Consider the following 27,721-nt stretch of genomic DNA (forward strand, 5'->3'; position numbering starts at 1 on the left):
AGTAACCTGCGCTGTTAATTTTGCCGAGAAGCGGCAGCGGGCTATGAATGCTCCGAGTGTGAAAATGGGTTTGAACCGTTCGACACCATCCAGCTACCTCCTCTCTCCGTGCCCCCCACTCACCACGGCCCCCCCCCCAACTCTCGGTGGCGTAACCCCACTCTCCTCCCAACACCTCCCCCCGCCACCTCCCCTTCCCGCACTCCATTACCCCCCTTGGCTTCGGGATCCCAAATGCGCACCCTCTGGGCCCTCTGGGCCGCCACCGTGGCGTTCATCACGCGGGAGCCGCGCGCGTCGTTATCAAATTATCAGCGCCGAAAATCCATCGAGGTATTATTGTCCGACCTCTCAGCAGACATTAGATAAGGATCGTTCAGCTGACAAAATATAAATAAATGAACTGGCGTTTTATTTATTTATTTGGAGGGAAGGTCTGAAACATCGAGCGATGCAGCGCAAGCGAGATAATTGTGGACTCAAAACAAAAAAAGGGCGGCTGTGATATTTGCTCGAGTTCTTGAGCGGCTTTGTTCTGCGCAGCACAGCGGCCGGCATTGCCTGATGGATGAATACGATGGCGATGATTCACGATGACGATGATGATGCCGGCAATTACCTTGCTTAATGTATGCACGTTGAATTTATTTCGCACACCGTACGTAGCCAACGGTGCTAATTGGAGGTGCGTTGGAAGGACAACAAAATAAACGCAAAAAGCAGTTCTAAAGAAATTAATTCTTCAATCTAGATTTTTAAAATTATCATGATGACGATAGGCGGATAGGATTTTTATCTGTCCCAATTTTTTTAAACATTTCAATCAATCATTTAAAGCGACTGATTGTTGAAAAAGCAGAACGAAATATTTCCTTTGCAACAACAAAGAATGCGGCAAGAGACGACGGTGAAGACGGCGGTGATAACGACGGCTATCGTGAATTTAAACACCGGCGACAACCCGAGCACGAATCCAGAAATCGCAACCCTTGAATGGGGCACACGGAGACACGGGTTGGGCTGGGGACAATCACTCCAGGCATTGTCGCCACGGTGGCTCGGAAATGTTAATGACATTGCCTGGTATACAGGAGGGCGTGGGTTCGATCCCGACCCATGTATATTTGGAGTCCGCGTGTTTCTCTCCCCGTGTTCGTGTAGATATTTCTCTGGGTCCTCCGGATTTTTCCTCCACATTTAGAATCAACATCACGCGTTTTGAATATTCGGCTGCTAGAAATGTCCACGTGATAAGCCACTTCGTTGAGCTACCATTTGTGGCCAGGTCACTTCTGAAAAAGAACTACACAGCTCAGTGGGCCTTACCTGGTAATGAAAAAACAACCGTTTATAGTTTTTTTGTTATAGTTTACGGTTATCCACAATCACCCACGGGAGTTTCAGCGCGGTCCCCTGCCCTCCGTCGTCCCTGCGAGAGGGTTGGTCCCCGTAACGTCGTCCCCCCTGACACCCCCCCTCCCCCACCCACCCACGTGAAATGCAGACGTTACCGCAGGCGGGGGTTGGAATCGCCCCTTGACACGGTTCCGGGTGGAGGAAATCGCCCGCCCGCGATTCGAGGTGCGGCCACGTTCTCGTAATTAGCTGCGGAAAGCTTCCAGCTCGCTCGGGGCTGAACCTCGCCATTACCGTGATTCAGATTTCATTCTGTCTCTCTCTCCTCGCCCACCCCCGAAAAAAAGGTGTACCCATAAAGTGTATTTAAATAAAAAATGAAAGGCTCTTTTATTCGCTGTTCACGCCATCAAAACGTGAAATGCTTTAAATGATGAAAAGTAACTACTTTTTTTTAGTTGTTTTACTTTTCCGAAACCACGGAGATCAAACTTGTGAAAAGTGAGTGTGTTTTCACTTTTTTCGAGCGGTGGCCCTTTCCTTTGGTAAATTCCATGCAGCCGGTTTTGAGCGAAGAACACCATTATTCTAAATCTGTAGATTTAATAATGATTCTTATCCAGCCGTGGCATGGCCACAAGGTAAGGTTTAATGAAGTACTGTGCCTCCAGTTAATGGCATAATATAACTCGGGTTGCAGCCATGCCATGTGTTCATATAGTGATAGTGCTAAGGGTACATTGATGGATCTTCAGAGCTCATTTCACCTTGGTAATAAATTCCCACTATTAATATTCATCAAATGCAAGGCTGTCTCAGCTTAGAGCCTTTGAATATGAGGACATAAATCAGGAGTATAGCATCAATTATGTTCGAATTTTTCTGCCCTATATTGCCCACTAAAAAAGTCATTTCAAAACTGCTTTCTGTAATCAGATTACAGTCCTGGCGAAAGGCGGGGGGGGGGGGGGCCGTTTGTCTGGGTAGGGGCGCTTCTAAAGGCGGTTTAGGAAATACATAAATGGCAGCACCTCTTTAATTTACAATTGAACAAAATGGCCATTACATGCTGAAGGCATTTTAGTTGTTCTGTAATTACTCGAGGCTAGCATTTTTGAGAAACTATAATAATAATAAAAGTGTCCCTGTACGCTGAAGTCAACTTGGGTGGTTCGTAGCACAGTGGCGGACATTCCACATTCCTTTGGCAGGAGCCGATGTCTCGATAGCACGGCCAGCTGTTTGATTCCCTACAAGGGAGGACGGTACTTATTTTATTGGCACCTCAGGGCATGATGGCCTCAGTCAACCTCCGACTGTAATTGATATTTTAATTGTGAAATGCCACAGAGCCACATGGACGGATTATATTCAAGAGTCCATAATTTTTTTGAAATGGGCCTCAATACTAATTTTTAAGAGTCCTGCTTGGAATGCATTTATAATGCATTTATTTATGATTTTTTTTGCCTTTTTGAGAAAATTGAGGGTACACTTGTGAAGCAACACAAGTCAATCAATCAAACTGTATTCATTTAAAGGCGCCTTTCTTGAAACCAAGGCCCCTGTTCATGAATTCTAGCAATATGACACTCCAACGGCGCACAGATAAAAGGGCAAACTACTTGCTGTACCCCCTCCTGTTACAAGCACTTCATTACCTTGTTGGTGGGAGTATTGTGTTAGAACAGCTGCGATAAACACAACTATAAGGGAATATTTCTTAGCAAGTCTTTAACCTGAAGATTCTTACCCAGACAGTTCCAGAATGTTTTATAATTTACTCTGTCGTGTCATTAGGAGGGTATTTTTATTTAATCGGCTGCTGGTTCATAACAGTGCGTTCGCTAGATAATGGCCGTGTGGTAAAAACACCACACCACACCGCACTACTAGGCATGGACGAGTTTACTTGCGCATTCACGCCACTGACAGTGATATCTAATTCTCATCACTCGTGTCGAATTGTATTGTTACTTACACCTGTGCACATTAACCTCATTGGTCATTTGATGGAAGATAACTTAAGACATCAAATAAACAAACATGTAACCTGTGATGCAATTTAGTTTCACCTGCAAATAGTCAAGGCAGACCATAGTTTCCTGTTCATGTGAAGTGGACCTAGGCCTCCCCTGGGTCGACTCGGCCTCAAATGAGTACCTGGTGCATAACCATCAGTAGTGTGGAGACAAAGGTGGCCTGGCTTGGTCCCGCTTACCCACCGCCCTCATAGGTGCTGCTCATAGACAAAGACCCTCCGTATAGCTTTCCAAAAGTCTGTTGGAGCAAGGTGTATGTGGCCAGCACCACGCCAGGCCGCCTGCCTCTCCCTCGTGTCGATGTTTGACAAATGCCCCTCACAATGTCGCACTGACTGGTGTTCTGGGTAATAACCTTGGTGATCACTCCTTCATTTTTGGGGTGAGATCATCAGCCAGACCCAAAGCCCCCCCTACATTGGTTGAGAAGCACTCAATGAGACACTTCAGCACTCAGGAATTTACTAATTATGTGCTTCACTCGGATATTGACAAGGTCTGTGATATCCCCAACCTGACTACGGCTTGGGAGACTTTCAGGTACACGTTTCTCCAAATTCTTAACAAACATGGTCCGTTGATTAGATTTAAAACCGCCCACCATGGTTTGATCCTTTGATTACTAAGTTCATGAAAACTAGTGACAAGGCTTGGGCATGTGCGCAGAAAAGTAATTTGGTCAATGACTGGTTAGAATACAGGATTTTAAGGAATAGATGCGTCACTCTCCTGGAATCACATGGAAATGCCAGGATTTTCTGGAAAACAATAAAATGTATCGAAAAGGCATCCAAAACAGATAATCTGCCCGTTGAGCTTAACCGAAATGGGGAATATTTTTCAGATCCCCAAAAAATAGTTGACAATTTTAACCTTCATTTTTCTGAAGCTGGTAACCTTTTTGATAATGTATTGGGAGTCACCCCTGCTCATGCAAATCCCTACACCCCTGTCCAAACATTTAGTTTCCAGCCAATCCACGAAAGTAATGTTCTGAAACAACTGTCCTACCTCAAAGGGTCCTCCTCTACCGGAGCTAGATAGTATTCCCGTCTTTGCTCTACTAACTGTTGGTCACCTAATATACAAACCTATAGCCCATATTTTCAACCTGTCCATCAAAGAAGCATCAATTCCTCGAGAATGGAAACATTCCTATGTTCGTTCACTTCACAAAGGGGGCCCTAAAGATGTTCCAAATAACTACCGACCTATCTCAATTTTGTCCCCGTTGATACATTTTTTTGAAAAATTATTGACCTACCAAATTAGCAGTTTTCTGTCCGCCAAAAATCTATTACATATAAAACAATCGGGGTTCCGAAAAAAAGTACAGCACCACATCTGCTGCATTAGACTCTCTGAATCACATTTACAGTAGCCTTGATAATAAGCAGTACTGCGCCTGTCTTTTTCTTGACTTGTCCAAAGCCTTTGATACAGTAGACCACAACACCCTGCTTAGTAAACTAAGTTGCCTCGGTTTTTCCGAAAACGCAGTAGAATGGTTAAAAAATTACCTCTTTTCTCGCACCCAAACTGTATTCACAGATGGTTGGAGGTCAAACAGTGTTAAGATAACAAAAGGGGTTCCACAGGGTTCCATCCTCGGCCCCCTCTTGTTCTCTCTTTATGTCAATGACTTGGGCACTGACCTGGATCATTCCAGGGTAAATCTTTTTGCAGATGACACGATACTGATTACGGCTGGCCGCTCTCCGGATTACGTGATTGCTAAGCTCCAGGGTGACTTCAACAAACTACAACATCAGCTAGTTGCTCTTAAACTAGTCCTGAATACCTCCAAAACCAAGGTGCTATGCCTCTCACCAGGACTAAAGCAGGAAGTTATTTGTCCCCAATTACATTCCTTAAATAATTATCAAATAGAGCAAGTCAAGATCTATAAGTATCTTGGGGTCATCCTGGATTCAAAACTGAATTTTGAAGTTCATATTGATTATATTGGTAAAAAGACAAAAATAAAAATTGGTTTTCTGTAACGACACAAACACTGCTTCCCCCTATGTTCCGTTTGGAAATGATAAAAGCTACCATACTGCCTCTACTTGATTACTGTGACATCGTGTATAAATCAGCCCCAAGTACTGTACTGAAGAAGCTTGACTCAATGTATCACTCGGCCTTAAGATTTGCATTGAACTGCCCATATAGGACTCACCACTGTGATCTCTACATTGGGTCAAACTTAACATCTCTTAATGTTCGACGGCTTGTGTAACAGGTCTTATTTATTCACGATGTACTTACAAAAAAAAAACGCAGATTACCTGCTGGATCTCCTCTCTTTATCAAATAACAAATTTGACCTAAGGTCTTCGCACATTTACCAGCTTCACATTCTCTATTGCCATACAAATACTGGAGGAAGGGCCTTTGCTGTTGATGCCCCCAGGGTTTGGAATGCTATTGCCAATAAACTGCAACTTTAATCACTACCTATGAGATCCTCACTCAAAACTGCTCTAGAAGAGTTGTACTGTACACCCCTAGCTGCCACTGCTATTCAGTGGCCTATAATAAAATGTTTCGCTCCGGATGACCGCTGCAAAGTATGATCTGTGTTTTGATTTAGTGTGCTGATCTTAAAGGTGCATTAAAATGTTTTGATACTCAGTCTGATGTTCTTGCTGTTGTGGAGGGACTCATGCAGCCAACAATGGCTGCAGGGTTTGGTGGTACATGTTGTTTATGTCGTTTATTGTGAAAATTCGATCACAGTTCCTATGATCACTGTTACATTGCTTTTGTGGCTTTATTTTGGTGATTTCGAAAAGTTTTTGGTTTGGCCATGTTTGTTTGTTATAGTACGGAGTTAGACTGATGGCTTTAATCTAAGTTGTCTTGTGGTTGTTGTTGTTCGACTTGCATCCCACTGGGATTTTTGCACACAGTGTTGGTGTTCGGTGCTTTTTCTGCAATATTTTGCTGTCTTTCTTGGATTTTCTGTTTGAACATAGTCACTTTAAGATTTTCTTGTTCATGTTTTTGTTTTTTGTTTGTTGCGGTTGCACCCGATTCAAGAGCCGAATGGCTCACAGGGCTATACCCAATAAATGAAACTGAAAACTGAAAAACGGGAGGCCGAGGGCTGGTTCAAATATTTGCTGTTGTTAGTCGTGCACTGGACTCGAACGCAGGTGGCCATGTTCATATCGCACTGTGCTAACCACTGTGCCACCGCTCCAAAGACAAAGACACGCGCGCACACACACACACAGTGCACACACACACAGCATATGATGAAACCCCAGCCTTGCCTCCGCATCAATTCTCTGGTTGATGAAGGTGGAAATACAAAAGTGCATTCAACTCAGCGCCCAGCACAGCAGAGGGAAAGCATGAGGACTCTGTAGTGGGAATGCACATCTGTGCGTGCGCACCTGCATGCACGTGTGTGTGTGTATATACGCGTACCAACTCAACCTTAAATGAGTACCTGTTGTGGTATGTACAAATCAGCATTGGGAGGACAAAGGCGGCCGGGCGCGGTGCTGGCCACCCACCCCCTCGTGTGCCGTGCCGGCATTCAAAGGTGCTCGTTAACGGCACTTTTCCCACAGGTCTGTTAAAGGCTGCACGGGGGATCTTTGTCTTTGTGTGTATGTGAGTGTGAGCGCTTTGAGAGGGCGGCTGTGGGAGGGTTGGGAGTGGTGATTTGTCACCAATTCCAACAAATCACTTAGAACTACCCTGCCGAAATGGTTGAGGGATTCTCACTTTCTCTTAAAAGTTGCGACAGCCTCTATTCGTCATTGTTAAACAATAAATGAAGATGACCAAATTACCATTCTGCACGACAATCACCTTCGTCGCGTTCTAATATAGAAGCTGTACGTGGGAAAATAATTCGATAAAAAAAACAGATAAATAAGAGATCCATTGCAGGTGCCTTGTAATATTTGAGGGTTCCCCAAAAATATTTGGGAAGGTGCCGTGGCGTAATGGTCATTATCACATTTGGACTTGCAATCATCCAGAAGTCGACGAATCCCATCTCCTGATGGGGCCGTTGAAACTCTGGGCAAGTTTATCTACCCAAGAAAAAAATATATACCCACACCACCAAAATATATACTTTGTAAAATGTACACTAATTATGCAAATATCTTGACCTATTCTAAAATGGACACATTCTGCTATTTCCATGTTCTGCCCGACTCACACAGAGGGCAGCACTGGGCATTATTTTAAAATGGCGGCCGGCAGTAACACGGGTGAGCAGAGAGAAGCGATTAAATTCCTAGCATTTCAATGAATTCCTTGATTGAACAACGTACGGTATTTATTGTGGTTACCCAGTTCTCACATAAAGACATACATCACCGTACAAGACGATTCTGCATTGGCAACTGCCAAATTGGGCGATTACACATTCAGCTTTGGCGAGATAGTTAACAGTGATGGTTTGACAATGGCCAACCACCTCTCTCATGTCAAAAGTCAATTGCACCTCGTATTGCTTATACATCGGGCACCATTTTCATGTTTTATGCCACTGTAGTTTCATTGTCCACAGTGTGCCATGCAGCATTGGCACTGTCGCTTCTCCAGCGCGGCACCAACTAGAACATGCACCGTCTTTCAAAATACCATATTTAAAACAAACATCTTTCCAAATATTGTTTTTTTAAATCTGTAAAAACACCGTCTCGCAAAATACTACCTTATTGTGTCTGCAAATGGGTTTGGGATTTACAGAACTTAAGTTCTATACAAAACTCAAGCTTTGTAAATGACATAAATCAAGCTTTGAAAATCCCATCGAAAAGTAAGTTGGAGCTCATCACCATCATCATCCTCTACGACGCCGCATGCTTCTCTGCCTTTCAACTGAACCCACTTCTTCACATTTGTCTCATGCCCAGCAGGCTGCTCCCAAGCACCACACGCAGCGCTTTCCCTGCCACCAATCTGGGCAGCAGACTCAGTGCCTTCATCTCGCTCGAGATTCGATCGCAGATTTCGACTTGAACAACAACGCCGCCACTTCACCTGCCCTGCTTTAGGACGACTGCGAGCCTGGCACGTGCCCGCGAACGGCACTTGCCATACGTGGCGCGCTCTGCTGCTACGACGAAACGGCTCTTAAACAACACGCATGATCGTGTAAACATCACATAACCTATGCGCATTTCGCAAACAACAAAACCCCATCGGCGTTCCCTGAAAAAGCATGCATGTGTGTATGTATGTCGAACTTCTTTCGCACCCTACGTAGCCAACCGTGCTAATCGGAGGTGTGGGGGACGGACAGCAAACTAAACACAAAAAGCAATTCTCAAGAATTGAGTTTTCAAAGTAGAAGTTCATTGTTGGTTCTCTCGTCTCGTGCCACCATAAACAAATAGGTTGAGCCAACGTGACCGACTGATAATAGGGTCCTAATACGCACAAAACCGGTCCACAGTTTTCCGACCTACACTATTATTCGGTTAAAATGGGGTTTTATGGTCATTTACAGATCTAACTTGAGTAACGTGCCTCATATAGGTTTCTGTTCACTATCCATATATGGGTAGAGACTTTTCGAGCAATTTTTATCTCATTCTCATATAATGCAAATACATTAGTGTGGGTGCATCTTATACGTTTGGTATAACTTTAGTGACACACGTGACGAGTCTGTGGTGCGTGTCTTTACTTTCACGAGTACCAATAATCCGGAGAATACGGTAATTTTATCTCAAAGCTGCACGCAAATAATTGGCCGCACGTTGAAATGTGTGGCCCTCTTCAAAAACAGCCTTGAGATTCGCCGAGGCTTTTCTGGATGAGTACACAAAAGGACTATTTTTACTATTATTGTAGGTGGTGCGAGTGTGTGTGCTTTGGATGGCAGCGTGGAAAGCCAACTGCGCTCGGGTTTGAATGGAAAAAAAGCAAGACGTGTATAAAAACAACACAACACTCGCTGCGACTTATGAAACAAATATGAAGCCAAATTCCATCTCTGGTCAGGGTTTAGATCTGTGGAGCTTCCCACTTTCTCCGCGACACAAACAAGTCAACAGAGCTCTGATTGCCACCGAGGCTTGTGAAGACAGACAGATGACATGTGCGAGCGATGGCAGACACAATCTATTGCCACTTTAGTTCAGTGTCACATTCAATCTCGGCGGCGGCGGAGTCATCGCACGCGTGACACGTGGCGTTGTTGTGTGCGTGTGTTTTTAAACAAGCAAACACGACAGCTGGAGGACGTAGCACATGCACGCGGTAAATCGCCGTGTAAAAAAAAAACAAGGCTGAGAAGAAAAATAAATACGCCAATTTCATCACCTAGATCATGACGAATATGCGACACTTTGTTGGCAGTTGTGGACAAGCACGAATAACAAATTGCAATTACACTCGCCCTGAAGAGGAAAATAACGTGGAAAAAATATTTAGTAGCAGTAGCAGAGAAACAAGGAGAAATGTGACTCGTGCTACTGTTTACACATTGAACCATGAGAGTGTCTTGCAGAAACAGTAACACCGGTAGTGGCAACGGACGAACAGCAAGGTGGCAGACACTCAGAGAAATGCTGCTTGCTGAATTGTAATTAATTTGGGGAGTGTACGTCGGTATGCATCCATAAAAAAACACGCAAAGTTCTGCTTTCTAATTAAAACTCTATCAGTATCGTAAGGGCTGGTGGCCAGGAGTGGTGATGATGCACGTCTGTAAAGCAGTGATTTTGCAGGCAAGGTTCGTGGATCACTGGGGAATTCCATCATCATCTTCATGAGATACCAGGGTCGTTCATATAGGAGGACACACGTGAAGAAAGGTTGCCGAAACTATCTGTGTTAAGTTTAAGTGTTATTCCTTCACGTGTCTGGGGTTTCCCTCGGAACTTCATATCCATCCCAGAGCAAGCAAAGATACTCAAACATAAGAAATGGCCAAACATATGTCGTGAAGATCCTTTCGGATACTCGTATTTTGAGTAAAAAAATACACCGCACACAGACACATATAGCATTTGGCCTTATAGACCACAAGTGAAAGTAGCGTTAGCAAGACTTAAATAAGGCCAGCATGAGGCCAGTACCATGACCACCTTTGTCTCTGTCGTGCTGTTGTTTACACATTGCACCAGGTATACATTTTGTAGTGGACTCAACTCTGGAGATGCCCAGGACAGGTTCAGATATCACCAGGCCACTGATATTATCCTTCGTCAGGAATGGAACCCAAGATACTTGCATTGTAGGACATTCCACAGACCAATGCACCATCACTCCACACAGAACCCCCATACAGCCTCCAACAGACTGTTGCGGCAAGTGCTGTTAGCGAGCACCTATTAAGGCCGGTGGGGCGCCTCGTTTGATTGCTGCTTTTAATTGTTACACACCGCACCAATTATTCATTTGAAGCTGAGTCGACCTAGGGGAGGCCCAGGACCGGTTCAGATAATTGTCACTGGGGTTGTCCGTGAGTGGGAATCAAACTCGGGTCGCCAGGTTCATAGCGCAGTGTGCTAACTATTACACTACCGCTCCCCACATACACACACACACTCCCATACAAGCACACACACACACAAACAAGACAACACTGCACTGTTTATTAGACTATGATATAAAGTGATGTTTATAGTGATAAATACTTCTGTTGGAAATCTGCATTTTTCCCACTGTAATAAATTATTCCTGTCAATGATACAAGAAATGAACATCAAATATATAACATTTATGGTCATGGAAAGTGTTTACGACGGATAACATAATGCACTTTCCTGGAGGGAGCCTTAAAAAATATCCATTAAATCGCCACTAAGAACGGTCATCGGTTAAATTAAATAAACGCACTACCCATTAGTTCAGTGAAGAGAATAATCTGCAGCCAACAATTAGAATGGAGACAGTCTGAATCATGTTGAACTGCTGAAAGTGTTGATGGTGTGTGTGTGCGTGTCGTTATTCGGGGGTGTGATAGTGCAGCTGTGAGCGCGCTGCGCTACGAACCCGATAACCCGAGTTCGATTCCGGCTCGCGGCAAACACCAATGATGATATTCATAACCGGTCCTGTGCCTGTCATAGGTCAGCTCAATCTCAAATGAATACTGGTGTGGTGTGTTAACATCACCGCTAGGGAGACAAAGGCTCCCAGGTGCGGTGCTGGCCACCCACCCCCACATGTGCCGTGACGGCCTTCATAGGTGCTCGCTTACAGCACTCGCCCCAACAGTCCGTTTCGGCTCTACGGGAAACTGTGAAATAAATGTAAGGAGCACGCGAATGGCTTTCCTAGAGGTCTGCTGGTTGTAGCCTCGTGGTCAGAAGCTTCAGCATTAAACGGGTTGGCACTCCATTGACGGTTAAATTTCCACGACAGCTGTAGACCTTTTTATTTAGCAAATTACACAAAGTGCTGTTTCCTGTGACGTCGACGTTAATGATTAAGTTTCATTCTTAAGTCAAGTTTCAGTTGCAATTTCAAGTAAATTTCGACTTGTGAAATAATATAACACTTGTCTGTGTTGTTTATACGAATGCCATATTTAACAAGGGCAGGCCACTGCATGGCAGTGAAATTGATCATTTTAATCCTCAAATATTGCATTTTGCCAAGGTAAGTGATAGACCAAATTTAATACAAGTTTTTTTTTCAATGTTGTTTTGTGCAATCACCATTGACCGGGCTGAGACCATCAACCCGCTCCACTAGAAGACGCGGATTTTAATCACGGAACTCAAAGGAACCATCACCGGTTGTATTGGTCCAGTGTCACATGACTCCCCGAGCCACGCACAGCCACCCACTGGAGTGGATTATCACAATTCTGTAACGCCACTTCACGTCGCAAGCACCGGCGTCGTGTTTCGTGGGTTCTGAAGCCATCTCCAATTCACAGAAGCCACAAAACAAACGTTTTAAACTACTCTCTATTAAAAGCTACACAACAACAATAATAATATCGGTGAAGTATGAAGATTTCCCAGCGGCGTGTCGGTGGAAATTGAATTATTTTCGTGAAAATATTCACGCACAAGTACATTCACACCTAATATAGGTGTCTGTACTATACGTGTGTTGTTCAAGAGTTTCACGTTGATTGCGATGTATGTGTGTGATTGTGTGGGGACAGATGCAAATATCTACACACGCACGTGCAAATTGTAAGAATATGTTTAAAATGTTGGGCACATAATGCCTCGTGTGTATATGCTGATTTCATCAGTTTCTACGAGTTTGTCGAATGAGGGTCAGTGTGTTAGGTTTTTCTTCCTGTAGAAATTAATTCCCTTTGACAAATGTGGTGTACATTGTATCCAGGATGACCGTTGGAACGTTATGGGACCAAGACATGAGTTGGTCAATGTAGATCGTTATAATTTATTTGTGTTGTATGAGAATGTCCAGAGGTAACACATTTCTAAGAACGCAACAAAATCCTTTGATTACCCAGCATCTCGTTGAGTTACATTTGCCATGAATTTATTCACTTATGAAATAATTACGATGTTAAATTGACTTAAAACAACACATCGGTATAATGTCTTAGACTATTCTACTATGCACGGTTATTTAATTGAGCAGTAATGCCATGAGTACAATAATGGTAACAATCACAATTGGGTAGGAACGATTTTAGTAATTGGTGAATATGATCTCATGGCTTGCTGATGATGACCAACATGCTGTCGATGATGAATAACGATGATTAATCTGACAATCACGACGGTAATAATGCACATCTTGTTCATAATTATGACGATCACAAGGCTTTATGTTGATGCTCACAAGGATTCATTATGATAATTCCCACAATACTTCACAACGACGATGCGATTGATTACACTAATCTAGTGATGACTTTATCACATCACAATGACGACACCCACCGTAATATTCGACAGCGCCGACCATGACACTGATCTCCATACCACTCCGTGACACCACAATGACCAAGACGATTAGCAGCAGGACAACTGACAATGAGGACGACGGCGATGATGATTACGACAGCCACCACGACGGCGATGATGATTACGACAGCCACCACGACGGCGATGATGTACGTTGAACCTCTTTCGCACCTTACGAAGCCAACCGTCCTAATTGGGGGTGTGATGATGACGACGATCGTGACGCCCCACGATGTTTTATAGGCCGGCTGTCTGTGCGCCCGCCTGGCTCAAGAGAAGCGCTCGCCTCTGACCGACGTGCTACTCACAGGCTGCAGGGGAGTCCTGGGTTCTGAGGGCCGCATGTGGAGGTGGGCCATCATGGCCTGCAGCCTCTCTCGCTCCTTCTCCAGCTGCGGGGGCCAACGCACAACACAGCCGTCAGCCATCAGCCACCGCGCACGCAAATCAAACTGAAAGGCCCCCTTTCCTAAATAGCGTACGGCTCCAAATAACATCATCTCGTCATGCAATTTTAAAGCCCAGTAAGACAGATCTGATAAATATTTTAACAAACAGTTACTTACAGAAAGCTATTGCTTATTCATAGCGCCTTTCTTCAAGAAAGGCAGGCTTGCATCAACCTGACAAAGGCTGCTGTGTGTTTTAGCAAAGGTTACAGATACAAATTGCGCCGCATTATTTTTCTGGTCGCATTTTTTTTAGGTCAGCAAAATGTTAAATATGAAGAGGAAAAAAATGCGCACAAGTTACCAATAGCGAAGCTTTTAGGAACCAAACTCGAGCCCTGGGGATGGCGTAAAGGATTTGTTTCCGTGAGCACTCCAAAGGAACACGGATTTTTTGTCTCTTTTATTCAAAGTTGTTCCTTTAACTGCTGCCACCAGGCCATCACGATTTTTTTGATGTGAAATATTTCCGAGTTATAAATGCCCTGCATATATTGCATATTTCAGGGAGCTAAAGTGTATCATATGCTTTTGCTTAGCATGCCATGTCATTCCTTGGGAGTGCCTTTATTAGATTATGCCCGCAATATTAACTGTCCCCAGCAAAATGTCAGTCTTGAAATATTCCAGGGCTTACGGCGAAATTCCGCTGAATTATTTTTGGGAAACAAAATATATAGCGCGTCGCTTTCACATTTGATTTGCCCGCCATTGCCTGGGACACTTAAACGTAATGCACAGCCGTCGTGACGGGCACAGAAAGGGCCGTCTCCTGCAACGCAACGTGAAGAGGCCCACGCGTGGCAAATTAAGTGTCGACCGTATACGTAACGGACGCACACAACATCGCGCAGCGGTTCGATGTTTCAAAGAGCAGCGGCGCAGGTTGCAGCGCGGCGTTTTAAAATGACGACTGCGTCGATGACCTATTTTGTTCATTACGCGTCAGTCAAACACTGACCCCTTTTTTAACAGTTTTGAAGTTTTTTGTTGTTGAAAGGATGGCTTTTGTTGGAGTGACTTGTATGCACAGTATTATGAATAACAAAACCTGCTGACCTTGTCAGCAAATCATTATGGAAAGAGGAACAACACGTGTGAGAAATTTGCCGATTTTTCGGTTTGTTTGAAACAGGTTTGTTCCGAATCCAAAACACGTGAAGGAGAATGATAGCTCGTGAATATTTTAAACGTATCTGTCACATCAATGCTACGATTAATAACATCACTGTCATGATTAGGATTTGTTTTTAACGAAGGATTTTTCTTCTTTCAAAAAGCACACTTTGCAGAGAGAGAGATACCAACATGGCTGCAGAGTGGCCAGGCAGCCGCAGCATGAGGATTGTGTTTGCAAGGAGGGACAGGCAATGGGCCACAGCCCCAAACCCCCATGCGCTAATCTGTTTCTGCGTTCATCTGCCGCAGGCCCTCACCGCAATGCAAACGCTGACGCGGAATCTCACCTGTATCTCCAACTGCTGCACCACTTGCATCTGCACCCGGCACTGGGCCGTGCTCCGATCGTCCAGAGCGTGCTCGTTGTTGAGGTGCCTGCGTGCGAAACGAGACGCAACATCTATCATTTTTTTTTCTTTCTCTGAACATCAACAACATCAACGACATTTGGCGACAGGGCAGCGTCGGCATGGAGACGGAGCTACGCATCTCCGGCTCTCGCATCCCCTGCCAGGCTGCGCTTCGTCGCCCCGGGGACCTGGGCACTGCCAGCGTCCCACGCCGAGGGGCCTCGAGACGCTCCGGACGCGATGCGAACGGCGCGCCCATCACCATCGCGATTCGGTGGTCCGACTCTGCCACAAACGTCGTCCCGTGGTCCCGTCGTCCCGCACCGGTCTCCCCCACCGCAGAGGACCTGCTCGCCCGACACCGCCGTCTGGGCCCTGTTTGGACGCGCGGCTCAACTTCGACCGGACGTGTTCCGGCTCGCCTCGCCTCACCCCCCACGCGCGGTCCAGCGTCGAGAATAGATCCGGAACAAAACCCGAGTGCACGTGGGCTCTCCCGCTCAAGGGGACTCGACTCGACGCTGCTCACGGATCATCGTCGCACCCGACGATGCGGACATGAAGTGTATCCAGGAGACTTGGCGAGGTTGTCTACGTAAGGTGCGAATGAAGTTCAGCATGCATGCATAGGGGGTGCAGGACCGTGACACCTGGAGGAACATTTGATGCGGCCTATTGACGGCGAAGCGACTACGACGACTGCTACTGCAGTCACCTCCTACAGTTGTGGCCCATCTCTTCCCTGTCACACTTCTCTCGCTACTACCATGGCTACTTTTCCCGTAGACTTTGCTCCATGATTCCTCTGCCATGTTGAGGGCTCAGTCTACCAAAGTGACTCTTTAGGCTCATCCGCACTGCCACACACACTCTAAGACACACTCGCCAGGCACACACCACACGTACACTCCACACGTACACTCCACACGTACACTGCACACGTACACTCCACACGTATACTCCACACGTACACTCCACTCGTACACACCACACATACACTCTACACTCCACTCCACTCATGTCTTAACTGGCTTCACTACAATGGGGCTCGTTCAAGTTGCGTAAACTTGAGCACGATGCTCTCCGTCAACTGAGAGGCCAAACTGTGCTGGCGATTATAGAATCAGCCTCCGCTGCATTACGCGTCGCTTCGCATATACGTTGTTGATTAAGTAGGGGACGTATTTCCTGATCAGTGTAATGTTTCGCTATATGTGAAAGATGACACTTCTAAGGCACCTGCCTGGTGACCTGATTGTAACTAGCAGCGTAATGTCCAATTGTTACATGTGCGTGGATTTCTCTCCAGCTCACTGGCGCGGAGTGCTGGAACGTTTGTCCACGTGACATTACTAATTGGCAGTGTCGGGTGGAGGAGTGTTCACAACACACACTTTACTCGCGCAATCCAATTCCAAAAATAAATTACGAATCGTAATATCGGTCGTGAAAAGCCCGCTACGCGTCAAAGAGAAACATCCTTCAGAAGCAGCGAATTTATAGAGCTGTGCAAAGTCTCGCCAGGGTCACGAATGAGAAACTTCAGATTCCGGGTAAAATGCCAACGGCTCCAGCAGCCAAACTAAAGTAACTTATCAACGATCCCTCAGAGGAGTGCCGGGAGACGCACCCTGAACCGACTTGGGCGTCTCTCTCGCTCGCCGATGATCGACGTTCACGCGAAGATGCGCGCTGCGCGACCCCATGAGCGTGCGGAGTTCCGCGAGGTTCCATGAATAAGGCGACACAGTCGTGTCAGGCTACAGGAAACCCTGAACAACAATCGCGCGCACAGTACCCGGACTCTCTCTCTCTCTAAGGCGATGGATCTGGTCCAGGTGAAGAGAGCGACTCCAACGATAACACGCGCGGAGCGTTGGAAGCCGTTAGCATTGGACAGCAGCCACCGCTTGGCGTGGTCTGTATCCCACTCTGACCCCGTGCCCACGTCCCCCCAGGGCGTCTCGATGAGGGCTTGGAGCCTGAACGGAGTAAAGTTGCACTCGGGGGCTCTTTATATATTAAAAACAAACTTGAGAAATTACCTACAAATCAAATTGAGTGGGGTGCGGAGAGGGGGGGAGGGGTCGGGGGGGGGGGGGGGAGTCTCGCCACCACCCCGCAGTAAAGCGCCGGCTATCAACGACGAGCGGGGAGAGTTCACGCGGCACACGCAAGGGCGGGATGAGCACAGGAAGGCGGGCGGCTCCTGGTCAAGCTCGTCCGTGACCTCCGACGAGTGGGGTGCAGCTTCGTGCGTCGACATGCGACGCGCTGGAACATGAACTTTACTTGGCTGCAGTGCCGAGCGAACGGAATGGGTTTTATCCTCCCTGCTCCGATGTTGCATGGCTCTCCTCCCCTTGCCTCGGCGTTCCACCCTCGCCGTGCGCCGTGCGCCAGCGGACGGGGACATCGACGCGACGCTGCGTTGCGCGAAAACGCTACAACTCCGCACACTGAAATTCCGCACACTGCAACTCCACGTAAATATTGCACACCTCGTCCCCCTGCGGAGACACAACTCGGCCATGTTTCGTGGGCCATCCGACACATTTTCTCACTTCGTTATGAGAAAGTCGACTTTAGGGTTACGCACAGGTGCGCAAATCACTGAGAAATCACATCGCTGTGATGATGGCATGAGTTGCATGCAAACTCATCGCATCATCACAGTGCATCATCACACTTGTATGCAAACTCACAGCATCATTACAGCGATGTCATGTCTCCGTAATTGCACCGTGAAGATGTCATCGTTGTGATGATGCGATGATGTATGCGTCACTGTAATGCTACTCACACACGAACGCAGTCACGTCACAACACTGGTATGGCGATGCGCCTGACTGTATTTTTAAAAGTCTTCTTTTTTTATTATATTTCAAAGCTTCAAACGTGTGTTGGAAAGCCGCAGACACACAGCTCAGAAGTGTAGCTACAAGACAGGAGCTGATGGCGACGTAGTTTAGTTGATTGTCTATCGCGTGAGAACTCGGGAGACGTGCAAGTCTAATTTAAAACAGTAAGTTGGGTCACTAAAATGACAAAAGCAAAACAAGCGACGTGCAGCAATGAGGCGAATAGAAATCAGCACAAAAACAACTGCGGCACCGTGAGAAATAAAAAAAAAATTGCGCAAACATAAATCGATGTTGGATCAAGGTTCAGTACTAAATTCCCTGCAGCACGATTCGGCAAGCGCCAGGTTACCTCCACATTGATCGCAGCCCAACACGCAAACTTGGAGCTGACGTAAAGCTCAAATGTAACATCCAAGCACGACGGACTCCCTTTGTTGTTCCGAATAAGAACGTCCGCTGGCGTAAAAACGCCGTCAAATTCAGATTGTCCCCCTGCCTCAACGAGCAACGGGGGCCCCTGAGCCAGCGGTGGACATTCCACGTTCCCGTGACAGGGGTCGTGGGTCTCTCCATACGACGACCGCCGATGACTTTCCCACGAAGTTTGCGACACGGAATCCGCACACGAAGGGGTTGGGACAGAGACGCCTGGTCACACCGCTCGCGTAATGCTGCCTGGAGGGCATCGGCGTGATCTCCCTCTCCCAGCTTGGCGTCTCTTCCAAACAAGCCCCTGACGCTCTCCCGGGGCTCCACTCGAGAGGGAATGTTGGACATTAGACACAGCATTAGTGTCGCCTGTGCACACGGAGCAACACTTACTTAAAACTGAAAATGCAAAACGAAGCCTAAAAAGTACTTAACATGTAAATAAATACTATGTTTGTGCGTAGCCGTTAATGCGCTGCGCTACGGACTCAGCGAGCCGAGTTCAATTCCCACTAAAGATGATTTCCTGCATTTTCTGAACCAGTCATGGGCCTCCCCTTGGCTGAGTCACCCACAAATGAGTACCTGTGGCAATGTGGAAACATCAGCACGGGGGAGCCAAAGGCGGCCAGGCGTGGTGCTGACCACCCACCCCCTCGTGCGCCGTGCCGGCCTTCCTAGGTGCTACTCGCTAAGGGCACTTGCCCCTACAGTCTATAAAGGTTACCTTTGCCTTTGTGTATGAGTACATGTGCATCCATTTTGTCAATCCACTGCTGGATGAGGGTCACGCCGTGCCGTGCTAGTTCTTGAGATTATATGACCATACTTCACCCTGCTGGTCAGTGGGGGTGGGGGGCTGGTGAAGGTCGGTCGCACACTTGGGCACAAAGGACTACAGTACAACATCGGAATGTTTCTGTGCTGCCCTCTGCTGCTCAGACACACAGCCCCGCAAGCCCTATGACAACCTCCTCTTCAGTGGTCGCTGCCCCATCCAAGCATTGTCCACACTCAACCCTGCTTAGCTTATACTCTGTTTTTTCGGTAAAGTCACGTGACTTTACCGAAAAAACTAAGAGTATGAATCCTTGCAGTCACGAAACTTCAAATCCTGCTTAGCTTCCCAGATTTGATGAGCACGTGCACAATGCAGTTAATTTGGTCATACCGTTGGCAATTAAAATCGCGGCATTGGTTTATATTTAGACCCAGTATGGGCGTAAATTAAACCTGCTTATCAACATGTAGAATCTCTTGATGTGTGTTTTAAATCAGAGTGCATAGGCTCAAATGAGTCCTGGAGATCATGACAAACAAAAATCATAAATGTGTATTGCCATGATGATGATTGGCAAGAAACAATGATGGCGATGACAATAGCTGGGATGACGGTGATGAAGACAATAATGGTGATGATGACAACAATGGGTTGATTTTACCCCTGTGACCAAGGTTGTGAACTCATCATTCCATGTTTAGAATGCGAAAAAACAAGCAATATACGAGCCTATATATAAACATATAATAAAACCTTTAAAAACAAATAACATGATATATGACCACTAAAAGCATTTTCAATAACAACGGCACAGCAAGGAGAAACTCCAAGAATATTCCCAGCCACGTAGCCCTGTGCCCGTGTGCCCATGTGGCCTATGTAGCTATTTTACCATAGAGTCGTGTGTCCATGAGTCCATATGCCCACATATCCGTGTGTTCATGTGCCCGTGTGGCCGTGTGCTCCAGCGATTCAGAACAATTTATTTTTAGAACGTCTCGCTGAGAGGGCCTCTTGCCTTAGTGAGATGTGCCTGCCCTTTATTGGACTTAATTGTAAACTCGCTATTACATCCAATTACCATAACTGCCACATTTCTCTTGCAGTCCCAGGGGAAGTGGGGAATGCAGCATCTACATATGCTTTCGCTGTGCGAGTGCTAGGCTCACTCTCCGCCCAGTCGCTCCTAACCCCCCCACCTCCACACTCTCACGTAAACAGCGGCGGCACAGGTGTGCGGTCGCACTTTGTGAACGCGGAGATCGGTGGAATGTTCTCCCCGATTCCTGCCTTGAATTCTTCACCTGGGGTTATCGAATTAGCGCTCGAGTAGAAGAGCACTCCAAATATAATCTGTATCCGTGCATGTACTGGTGTGTGTATGTGTCTGTGTGTGTGTGTGGGGAGCGGTGGTGCAGTGGTTAGCGCGCTGCACTATGAACCCGGCGACCCGAGTTCGATTCCCGCTCACGGCCAACATCAGTCACTATTATCTGAATAGTTCCTGGCCCTCCCCTAGGTCGACTCAACCTCAAATGGGTTCCTGGTGTGGGCTGCGTAAAACATCATCACTGGGGAGACAAAGGCGGCCGGGCGTGGTGCTGGTCACCCACCCCGTCGTATGCCGTGCCAGCCTTCATAGGTGCTCGCTAACAGCACTTGCCTAAACAGTCTGTTAAGGATCTTTGTTTCGTGTATGTATGCACATATGTTTACAATTATCAGTTTCCAATCTTGTAGGTTATTCGTTTTTCTTTGTAGGGATGTGTCACGGATTTTCAGGATTCATACAAAATAAAATGTAAATCCGGCATCAGGTTGACACCACTGTGGTTTATACTAAGACATTTTTGTAAGAGTGCATCATCAATGCTATGAGACATAAATCCGAATTTTTTTTTCTTAAAAAAATCTACACTTTAAAAAATCTGAAACTTATCCTTGATATGTAGTGTCAGTATGTATTGCATGCAATATGTACACACGGATTTACATCAATTGTCTGTTTCAAATGTGGAGGTTATCGTGTACGTGCTGCTCGTCTGTGTGTGCCTCGCAGTGCACCTAGCCTGGCACAGGCGCAGTGGTGACGTCACCACACTCAGTGGCGAATGGCGGCCAATGCTGCCGTGGTATCAACATAACGTAGCATGGGTTTCTGGGAGAGAAGTACAATACCCCCACGATCCCCGCTTCCGTTCCTGGTCATGAATAGCAGTGAAATCTCAACATTGTTTCAGCCGTCCCTCGGTCAACTTAGCCTCGGGTGATCAAATCAAGAACAGTGACGGGAAGACAAAGACGGCTGGCCATGCATGGTGCTGCACACGCGATGGCCTTAATAGGTGATCGCGAACAACATTTCACCTAACAGCCAATGTGGCTAAATTGAAGGATGTAGCATGGACAAAATTATTTTTGAGCGGTTCGTGTAGTACCGTACGCCCGTCGATTCAGCGACCTGGGTTGGATTGCTGGCCGAGGCGAACGAGAATCGATGTCGAGCGATATGTGAACGAGTGCTGCCCCATCCGCAGTAGCCATCGACACGGTGAAGAAGTGCGGTCGAGCAATGCCCGTGTGGCCATAGGCGTTAGTCGGGAAGGCGCTCGTCCAGCAGCGGATTGGCAGCGGCCGTCGAACTCAGATGGCCAAGAGGACGGAGACATCACACGGATTTGCTGTATTTTATCCCTAAAGAGTGTTGGTGTTAAAAGCAAGAAATAATAAACACCCTTTGATCGTTACGGGCACAATTTCTACGTGGGCGCGCTGTCGCATGCGTTTGAAACCAACGCTGCTCTGACGGGTAGATAATATAATAATTAATAATAAAGATCGTAATTGCTTTGGTCACCTGCCAATTCGCGCGAAAGTGCACGGGGTGTGTGTGGGTGGGGGGCCTTCGCCACTCGCCCTTTGCTGTTAACAACTCGCCTCCGTCGCGGCTTAATTCCATGAAGAAAAAGAAGGGAAATTAATGAGATGTTTGTTTCGGCCGTCGACGGCGCTCCCCCCCCTCTCTCGCTGTGTGTGTGTGCGCTGTCCGCCAAACGCGTGCCCTTTGTGGCACCTATAGCATCCGTCGCGTAGAAGCGCGGGGCAGCTTGACGAGCTACCGCCTCGAAAGGACAATAATTGGTGACACGAGCTACGACGGCGACGGCGTCGTCAAAAGAAGAAAGTGGCATTCGCGAGAGCCCGCGTCGCGATGGCTGAGAGAGAGTCGTGGGGGTGCCGGGAGTCGCCTTCTGACCGACTCCGCAGACGCACGGGGCCAGCAGCCCATAACGCGCGGGTGAACGCGTCTGACCTCGTTAACTGCGTGCCGCCACGACACTGCCCCCCGAGTGAGAAGCTGTAGAAGGGGCGGCGGGAAATAAAGCCACGGCGCGGACAGACACTGCAAGCGACGGCAGGCAACACGCGCGCAAAGACAAAGGAGCCCCGTGTAGCCTTCAAACGGACCCGTTGAGGCGAGAGCTGTTAGCGAGCGCCTATGAAGGTCGGCACGGCGCACGTGGGGGCGAGTGGCCAGCACCACGCCCGGCCGCCTTTGTTTCCCCGTGGTAAATGTTCACACACCGCATCGGATACTCATTAATGGCTCGGTCGATTTATTGAGCGGCGCAGGACCGGTGCAGGCAGTGGCCAGCTCACATTTGCAGCGGCCGGGAATCGAACTGAGGTCGCCGTGTTGGAGGCGTACAGTGGTGATAACCACCAGACACACACATTCATGCACACAAACAACAGAATTGTAATGCGCGCACACACAGACACACACTCGTGCTGACAAACACAGGTTATTTGTTCAGCAGCAGACAAGCCGCACCTTGGGATCACTGCTGCGTTAAATGGCCATATACATATCAGAGCTGACAAGCGTCGCTGCATCTCACGCCCTCCCCAGGGCTCGGCTGGCAGATAAAGCACATCATCATCATCACCACCACTATCGAGCCGAGGCTGTGGAGGTTTTTGTCGCTTTGCCAGCAAAGTCCTCCTCCCGGTGAAGTGCCTCGAGTGCGCAGCGCTCAGTGGACACGAGCGTCTGAAGCGTGCAATCCGGCACCGTTTTGCATTTGTCGGTGAAGGTGGCTGTGTGTGTGCGTGTGCGTCTTTGTCCTTGTGCGTGTGTGTCTGCGTGGTGCTGGGCAGCCACGAGGCGACCCCGGTTCGATTCCCGCTCACGGCCAACACCAGTGAGGATTACCTGAACCGGTCATGGTCCTTTCCTAGGTCGACTCAGGCTCAAATGGGTGCCTGGTATGGTGAGTAAACATCGCTACTTGGGAGACAAAGGCGACCTGGCGTGGTGCTGACCACCCACCCCCTCGTGTACCGTGCCGGGCTTCATAGGTGCTCGCTAACAGCACTTTCCCGACACGTCTGTTTCGACTATGCATGGGATCTCAATCTTAGTCTTTGTGGTGCAGTGTGTTAGTGTGCTGTGCTGCAAGCCGGCGACCCGAGTTCGATTCCTGTTCTCACTGCCAAAAATGGTGATGATTATAACTGGTCCTGGGCCTCCCCGAGGTTTACTCAGCATTAAATGAGTACCTGGTTTGGTGTGTAAACATCAGTCCTGGGGAGACAAAGGCGGCACGGCATCGTGCTGGCCAACCACCACATGTGCCGTGCAGGCCTTGATACCGTAGGTATTACTCGTTAATGGCACTTGCCCCAACAGTCTGTTAAGGCGACGCGGGGTGAGGGTTGATGTGTGTCTCTATTTATTTGTGCGAATGACAGAAGGGAGAGAGGGAAGAGCAGACATTTACGGAGAGGGGCGCACACACGAGCCTCGCCGTCTCTCTCCCAACTGCGTAGGTCAGCGGGACCCCCGCCCCAACTCACAACTAAACACATTTAATGAAGACGATTTAGCAAACTGGCACGAGGCAATTCATATCCAGCGCATGGGGAAGCGAGTCGCTTAAAGTAAGACATTCCGCGCCATCGTCGTCAAAAAAGCAGAGTTTCCACCGTTCGCTAAAAGCTACTTTCACAAACGCAACATCTTGCGCGGATTATTCCTTTTTCGTTTTTGAAATATCCTACAACTGGAAATACTCACACAACGGGTAAACAATTTTCCCACTCGTGCCTTTGCACGTGGGATTATTTTTTAATCTGTGAATTTTCAACAACAACAAAAAAGGATTGACTCTCAATAGACCTCGGCATCATGGGGGCGACAATGTGCAGTATTTTCCGTTTGAGCCAATTTGCAGGGTAAATTGCCGCACGTTGAAAATAATGTACTTTGTAATTTACAACTGCTGCGCTGTTACTCCTCCCGTACCATATATATGGGTGTTGCACAAAATGTCACATTATTGTGTGCCCAACGTGAAAAAAAATACGGCAATCCGGTTGTGCGGCGCTGTGGTTGTAGCGCCACAATCAAAAAGTAGTGAGTTCAAATCCCGGTCAGGAGTCGACTCAGCCACTAGTCTGTAAAATAAACAGCACTTTGAAGTGGCCGCATGGCTCAGGATTAGAGATCCTGGGTTCAAACCTAGGTTTCAGGACCCTTCTGATCAAACTGGGCTATCATGCGGAGTGAGTTGATGGCCCCAGCCTGGTCCCCAATGACTTACAGAGACAACTATAGACTCAAACAGAGACCCACCGACTCAGTTGTGACCAAACCGGGGTTCTCACGTGCAGTGAGTTGATGGTCTCAGCCCGGGTCCCCAATGGCTTAAAGAGAGAACCAGTGAGTGTGGCTTCCCACTGAACTTTATAGGCGTAGCACAAACACCAAAGAGCAATGCAGCGTTCTACCCGCCAAGCCCAAAAATGCGGAGGCACTCACAGATCCCCTGGTGGTCCTCAACCGGCAGAGGAAATTTCACATTCCCTTGGCAGCTGCCAGCCTCTCCAATTGTACAACTGCAGTTGTTCAGATGATACTTTTGTTTAATAAAATATTATTCATAAACTGATAAAATGGTGGGGGAGGGCTGATTAGCGGAGTGGTGGTTCGAGTACGATCATTATCGGTGTCACTCGCGCCCACAAAATACGGGCGGATGTGGGAAAAGGTCGGATATCGGAACATCTGTCGAGAATGACCGTTACACGGTGCATGCACGATCAGTTCACTTGGGTGTGGGCGGTCATTGACCGGGGCGGATATGCGACGGTCGCAATGACGGCGTTGTAACAGGCGCATGAATGTAGTGCCCAGTTGTCCTTGTGGGCGAGTACACGTGCATGTTGAACTTCTTTCGCACCGTATGTAGCCAACTGTGCTAATCGGAGGCGCAGGGCCACATGCAGACTTCGTGACAGGCTCTACGGAGTCACGTGCTGTCACCGTCCACACGCTTGTGAACACAGATGAACCACCATCCCTGGCTAATCTCGTCCAGGAGCATAAACCATCACGTGAGCTCCGGTCATCCTTCTGGCTGGCCATCGAACAAAGACGGTCACTGCATCGCGTGGCGCTTTCAGATGCGCTTCTGCGGCCGTCTGGAACGCTCTTCCTCCCAATATTAAGAGCTATGCACTTTTAAATTATCTAGATTGAAAACTCATTTTTTGCGTGTTTAGTTTGGCGTGACTCGCGCGCCGCGAGCGACTTGCGCGCACAAACGGCGCGGACACAGCCGCTGCCAGCGGCCGTGCCCGGGCACCGGCGGCCGCTGCCAGCGGTGGGCGTCTCCACTCCGCTGGCTCTGCCTCGAACGGTAGAAAGGGCAAGGACACGCGAAGGCCCCGCGCACGTGCGCGCAGAGGGAAGGGGGGGGGAGACTGAACCGTGAAATTTCACGGACAAGGTACGGTTATTTATATATTAATCAGCGAACCATTTACTTACTCAAGGACGATTTTAAATACCGAACCGCCGGCGCGAGCCGTAAAGCAGAAGGCCCCCTTTGCTTTAAATGTGACTGTGATGAAGCCCATCGACCACGCTCGACATTTCGTTCTGGATAAGAGGGGGCCCCCCAAGCGCCGGTGTCACGATCGCAATGGGGTGGAAGCCCTGGATGGGCACGTTGGACAAGCTCCCTGTATGTCTCTCTCTTTAATGGGCGGTGATGGAGATCGTTCCGAACAACGAGTGGTTGGTGACGCGTCCTGCCCGTGCCATTTCAAATGTGTTACCATGGGCAACCCGCCTTGAAATCCGTGCCCGGTTTTTCTTTCATACAAAGAGAAATTAATTAACACCCCGCGTCTCATATTCCCCGACCACTCTGGCGTACGTTACACTGCATCTAAGCGCGTAATGTTCACCCACCCTCCCACCCAACCCAACCCCTTTGTTGAAGCGGCTTTGAAAAATGATAAATACGTCAATCGACACGAAGCTGAGGTCATAACGGCTGGACGTACACTAATAATAATAATCATTATTAATCCCGCTAAGACCCACGTGATTTCAAAGCGTCTGTCGGCGATCGTCCAGACAATGGACGTTATCGCACAACGGGGAAGCGGACGGACGCGTTCAGTTGCTCTGCAAATTAATTAGTAACATTAACAATCACTCCCAAACAGTGCATTAGACCATCGCAACTGCATAACGGTCATTTAATATTGATTAACGCAGCGCTTGCAATGAATAATGAGTCAATTGTAACAAATATGAATGTAGCACATATACATTTTCCTAAAATGACAGTTTAATTTCTAATTCAGATTAACACATACGGGGATATATTATGCACGCAAAAATGAGATACGTTGTACATTTGTAATGAAAAAACATGCACTTTAAACATTAGTCATTTAAATAAGTGAACAATAACATGTATATATTAATTGAAATGTTTATTTAATCAAGTAAAGAGTCAATGGAGTTAAAAACAAAGATCCCCCTCAAGAGAGAATTGCGGGAGAGAAAAAATGTAAAGTAACTGTAAACACGAAAATACGAAGAAAAATAGGAAACCCGCAACATTTTACACAAACTAGAAAAAACTAATTACGAAATCGGGAAACTTGTGACGGGCAAAAGCGAGCAACGTTTGCGACGTCACATGGCCGAGCGTTTGCTGCCATTTTCGCAAAGGTTCGCGGTTCGAACCCAAAGGCCAACCCTGGCTAATACTGGCCAGGTGCACCGACGATAAATACTACGCTTCGTTAAAGATCCCGCGCACGTTGTTCCAAAACGGGGTGGGCATCACAGTCCAAATTGAACTTCACCCCTGATTGGGTAGAAGCACGCAGCAACATCGCGCACCAACAGGCAACGCTATACCCGTCTGTGAAACATAGCAGCTCCTTCGCAATAACTGTGCCCGATGAGAATGGCTCGAATACCAAATAATAATTCCAATTTTTCTTTTTATTGTTAAGAACTACTTTTATAGTAACTAAAATGTCGAATTATATTATATAGGTTTAGAAAATTATAG

At 47.4% G+C, this 27,721-nt stretch overlaps 1 protein-coding gene across 12 annotated transcripts in view; it reads right to left on the minus strand.

Annotated features, from left to right (window-relative positions):
• LOC133342575 (forkhead box protein P1-like) overlaps window positions 1-27,721 on the minus strand; it is a 397,236-nt gene that overhangs the window by 64,769 nt on the left and 304,746 nt on the right. For all 12 annotated transcript variants that reach the window (XM_061551765.1, XM_061551773.1, XM_061551771.1 and 9 more), the window contains 2 exons: window positions 15,201-15,288; window positions 13,594-13,677 (listed from right to left, as the gene is read on the minus strand). In XM_061551765.1, the coding sequence (XP_061407749.1) occupies window positions 13,594-13,677; window positions 15,201-15,288 (172 nt within the window). The remainder of the gene's footprint in view (window positions 1-13,593; window positions 13,678-15,200; window positions 15,289-27,721) is intronic.

The sequence above is a fragment of the Lethenteron reissneri genome, chromosome 15, assembly GCF_015708825.2.
Source record: "Lethenteron reissneri isolate LAM-NWPU_2019-01 chromosome 15, ASM1570882v1, whole genome shotgun sequence".
Classification (NCBI taxonomy): domain Eukaryota; kingdom Metazoa; phylum Chordata; class Hyperoartia; order Petromyzontiformes; family Petromyzontidae; genus Lethenteron; species Lethenteron reissneri.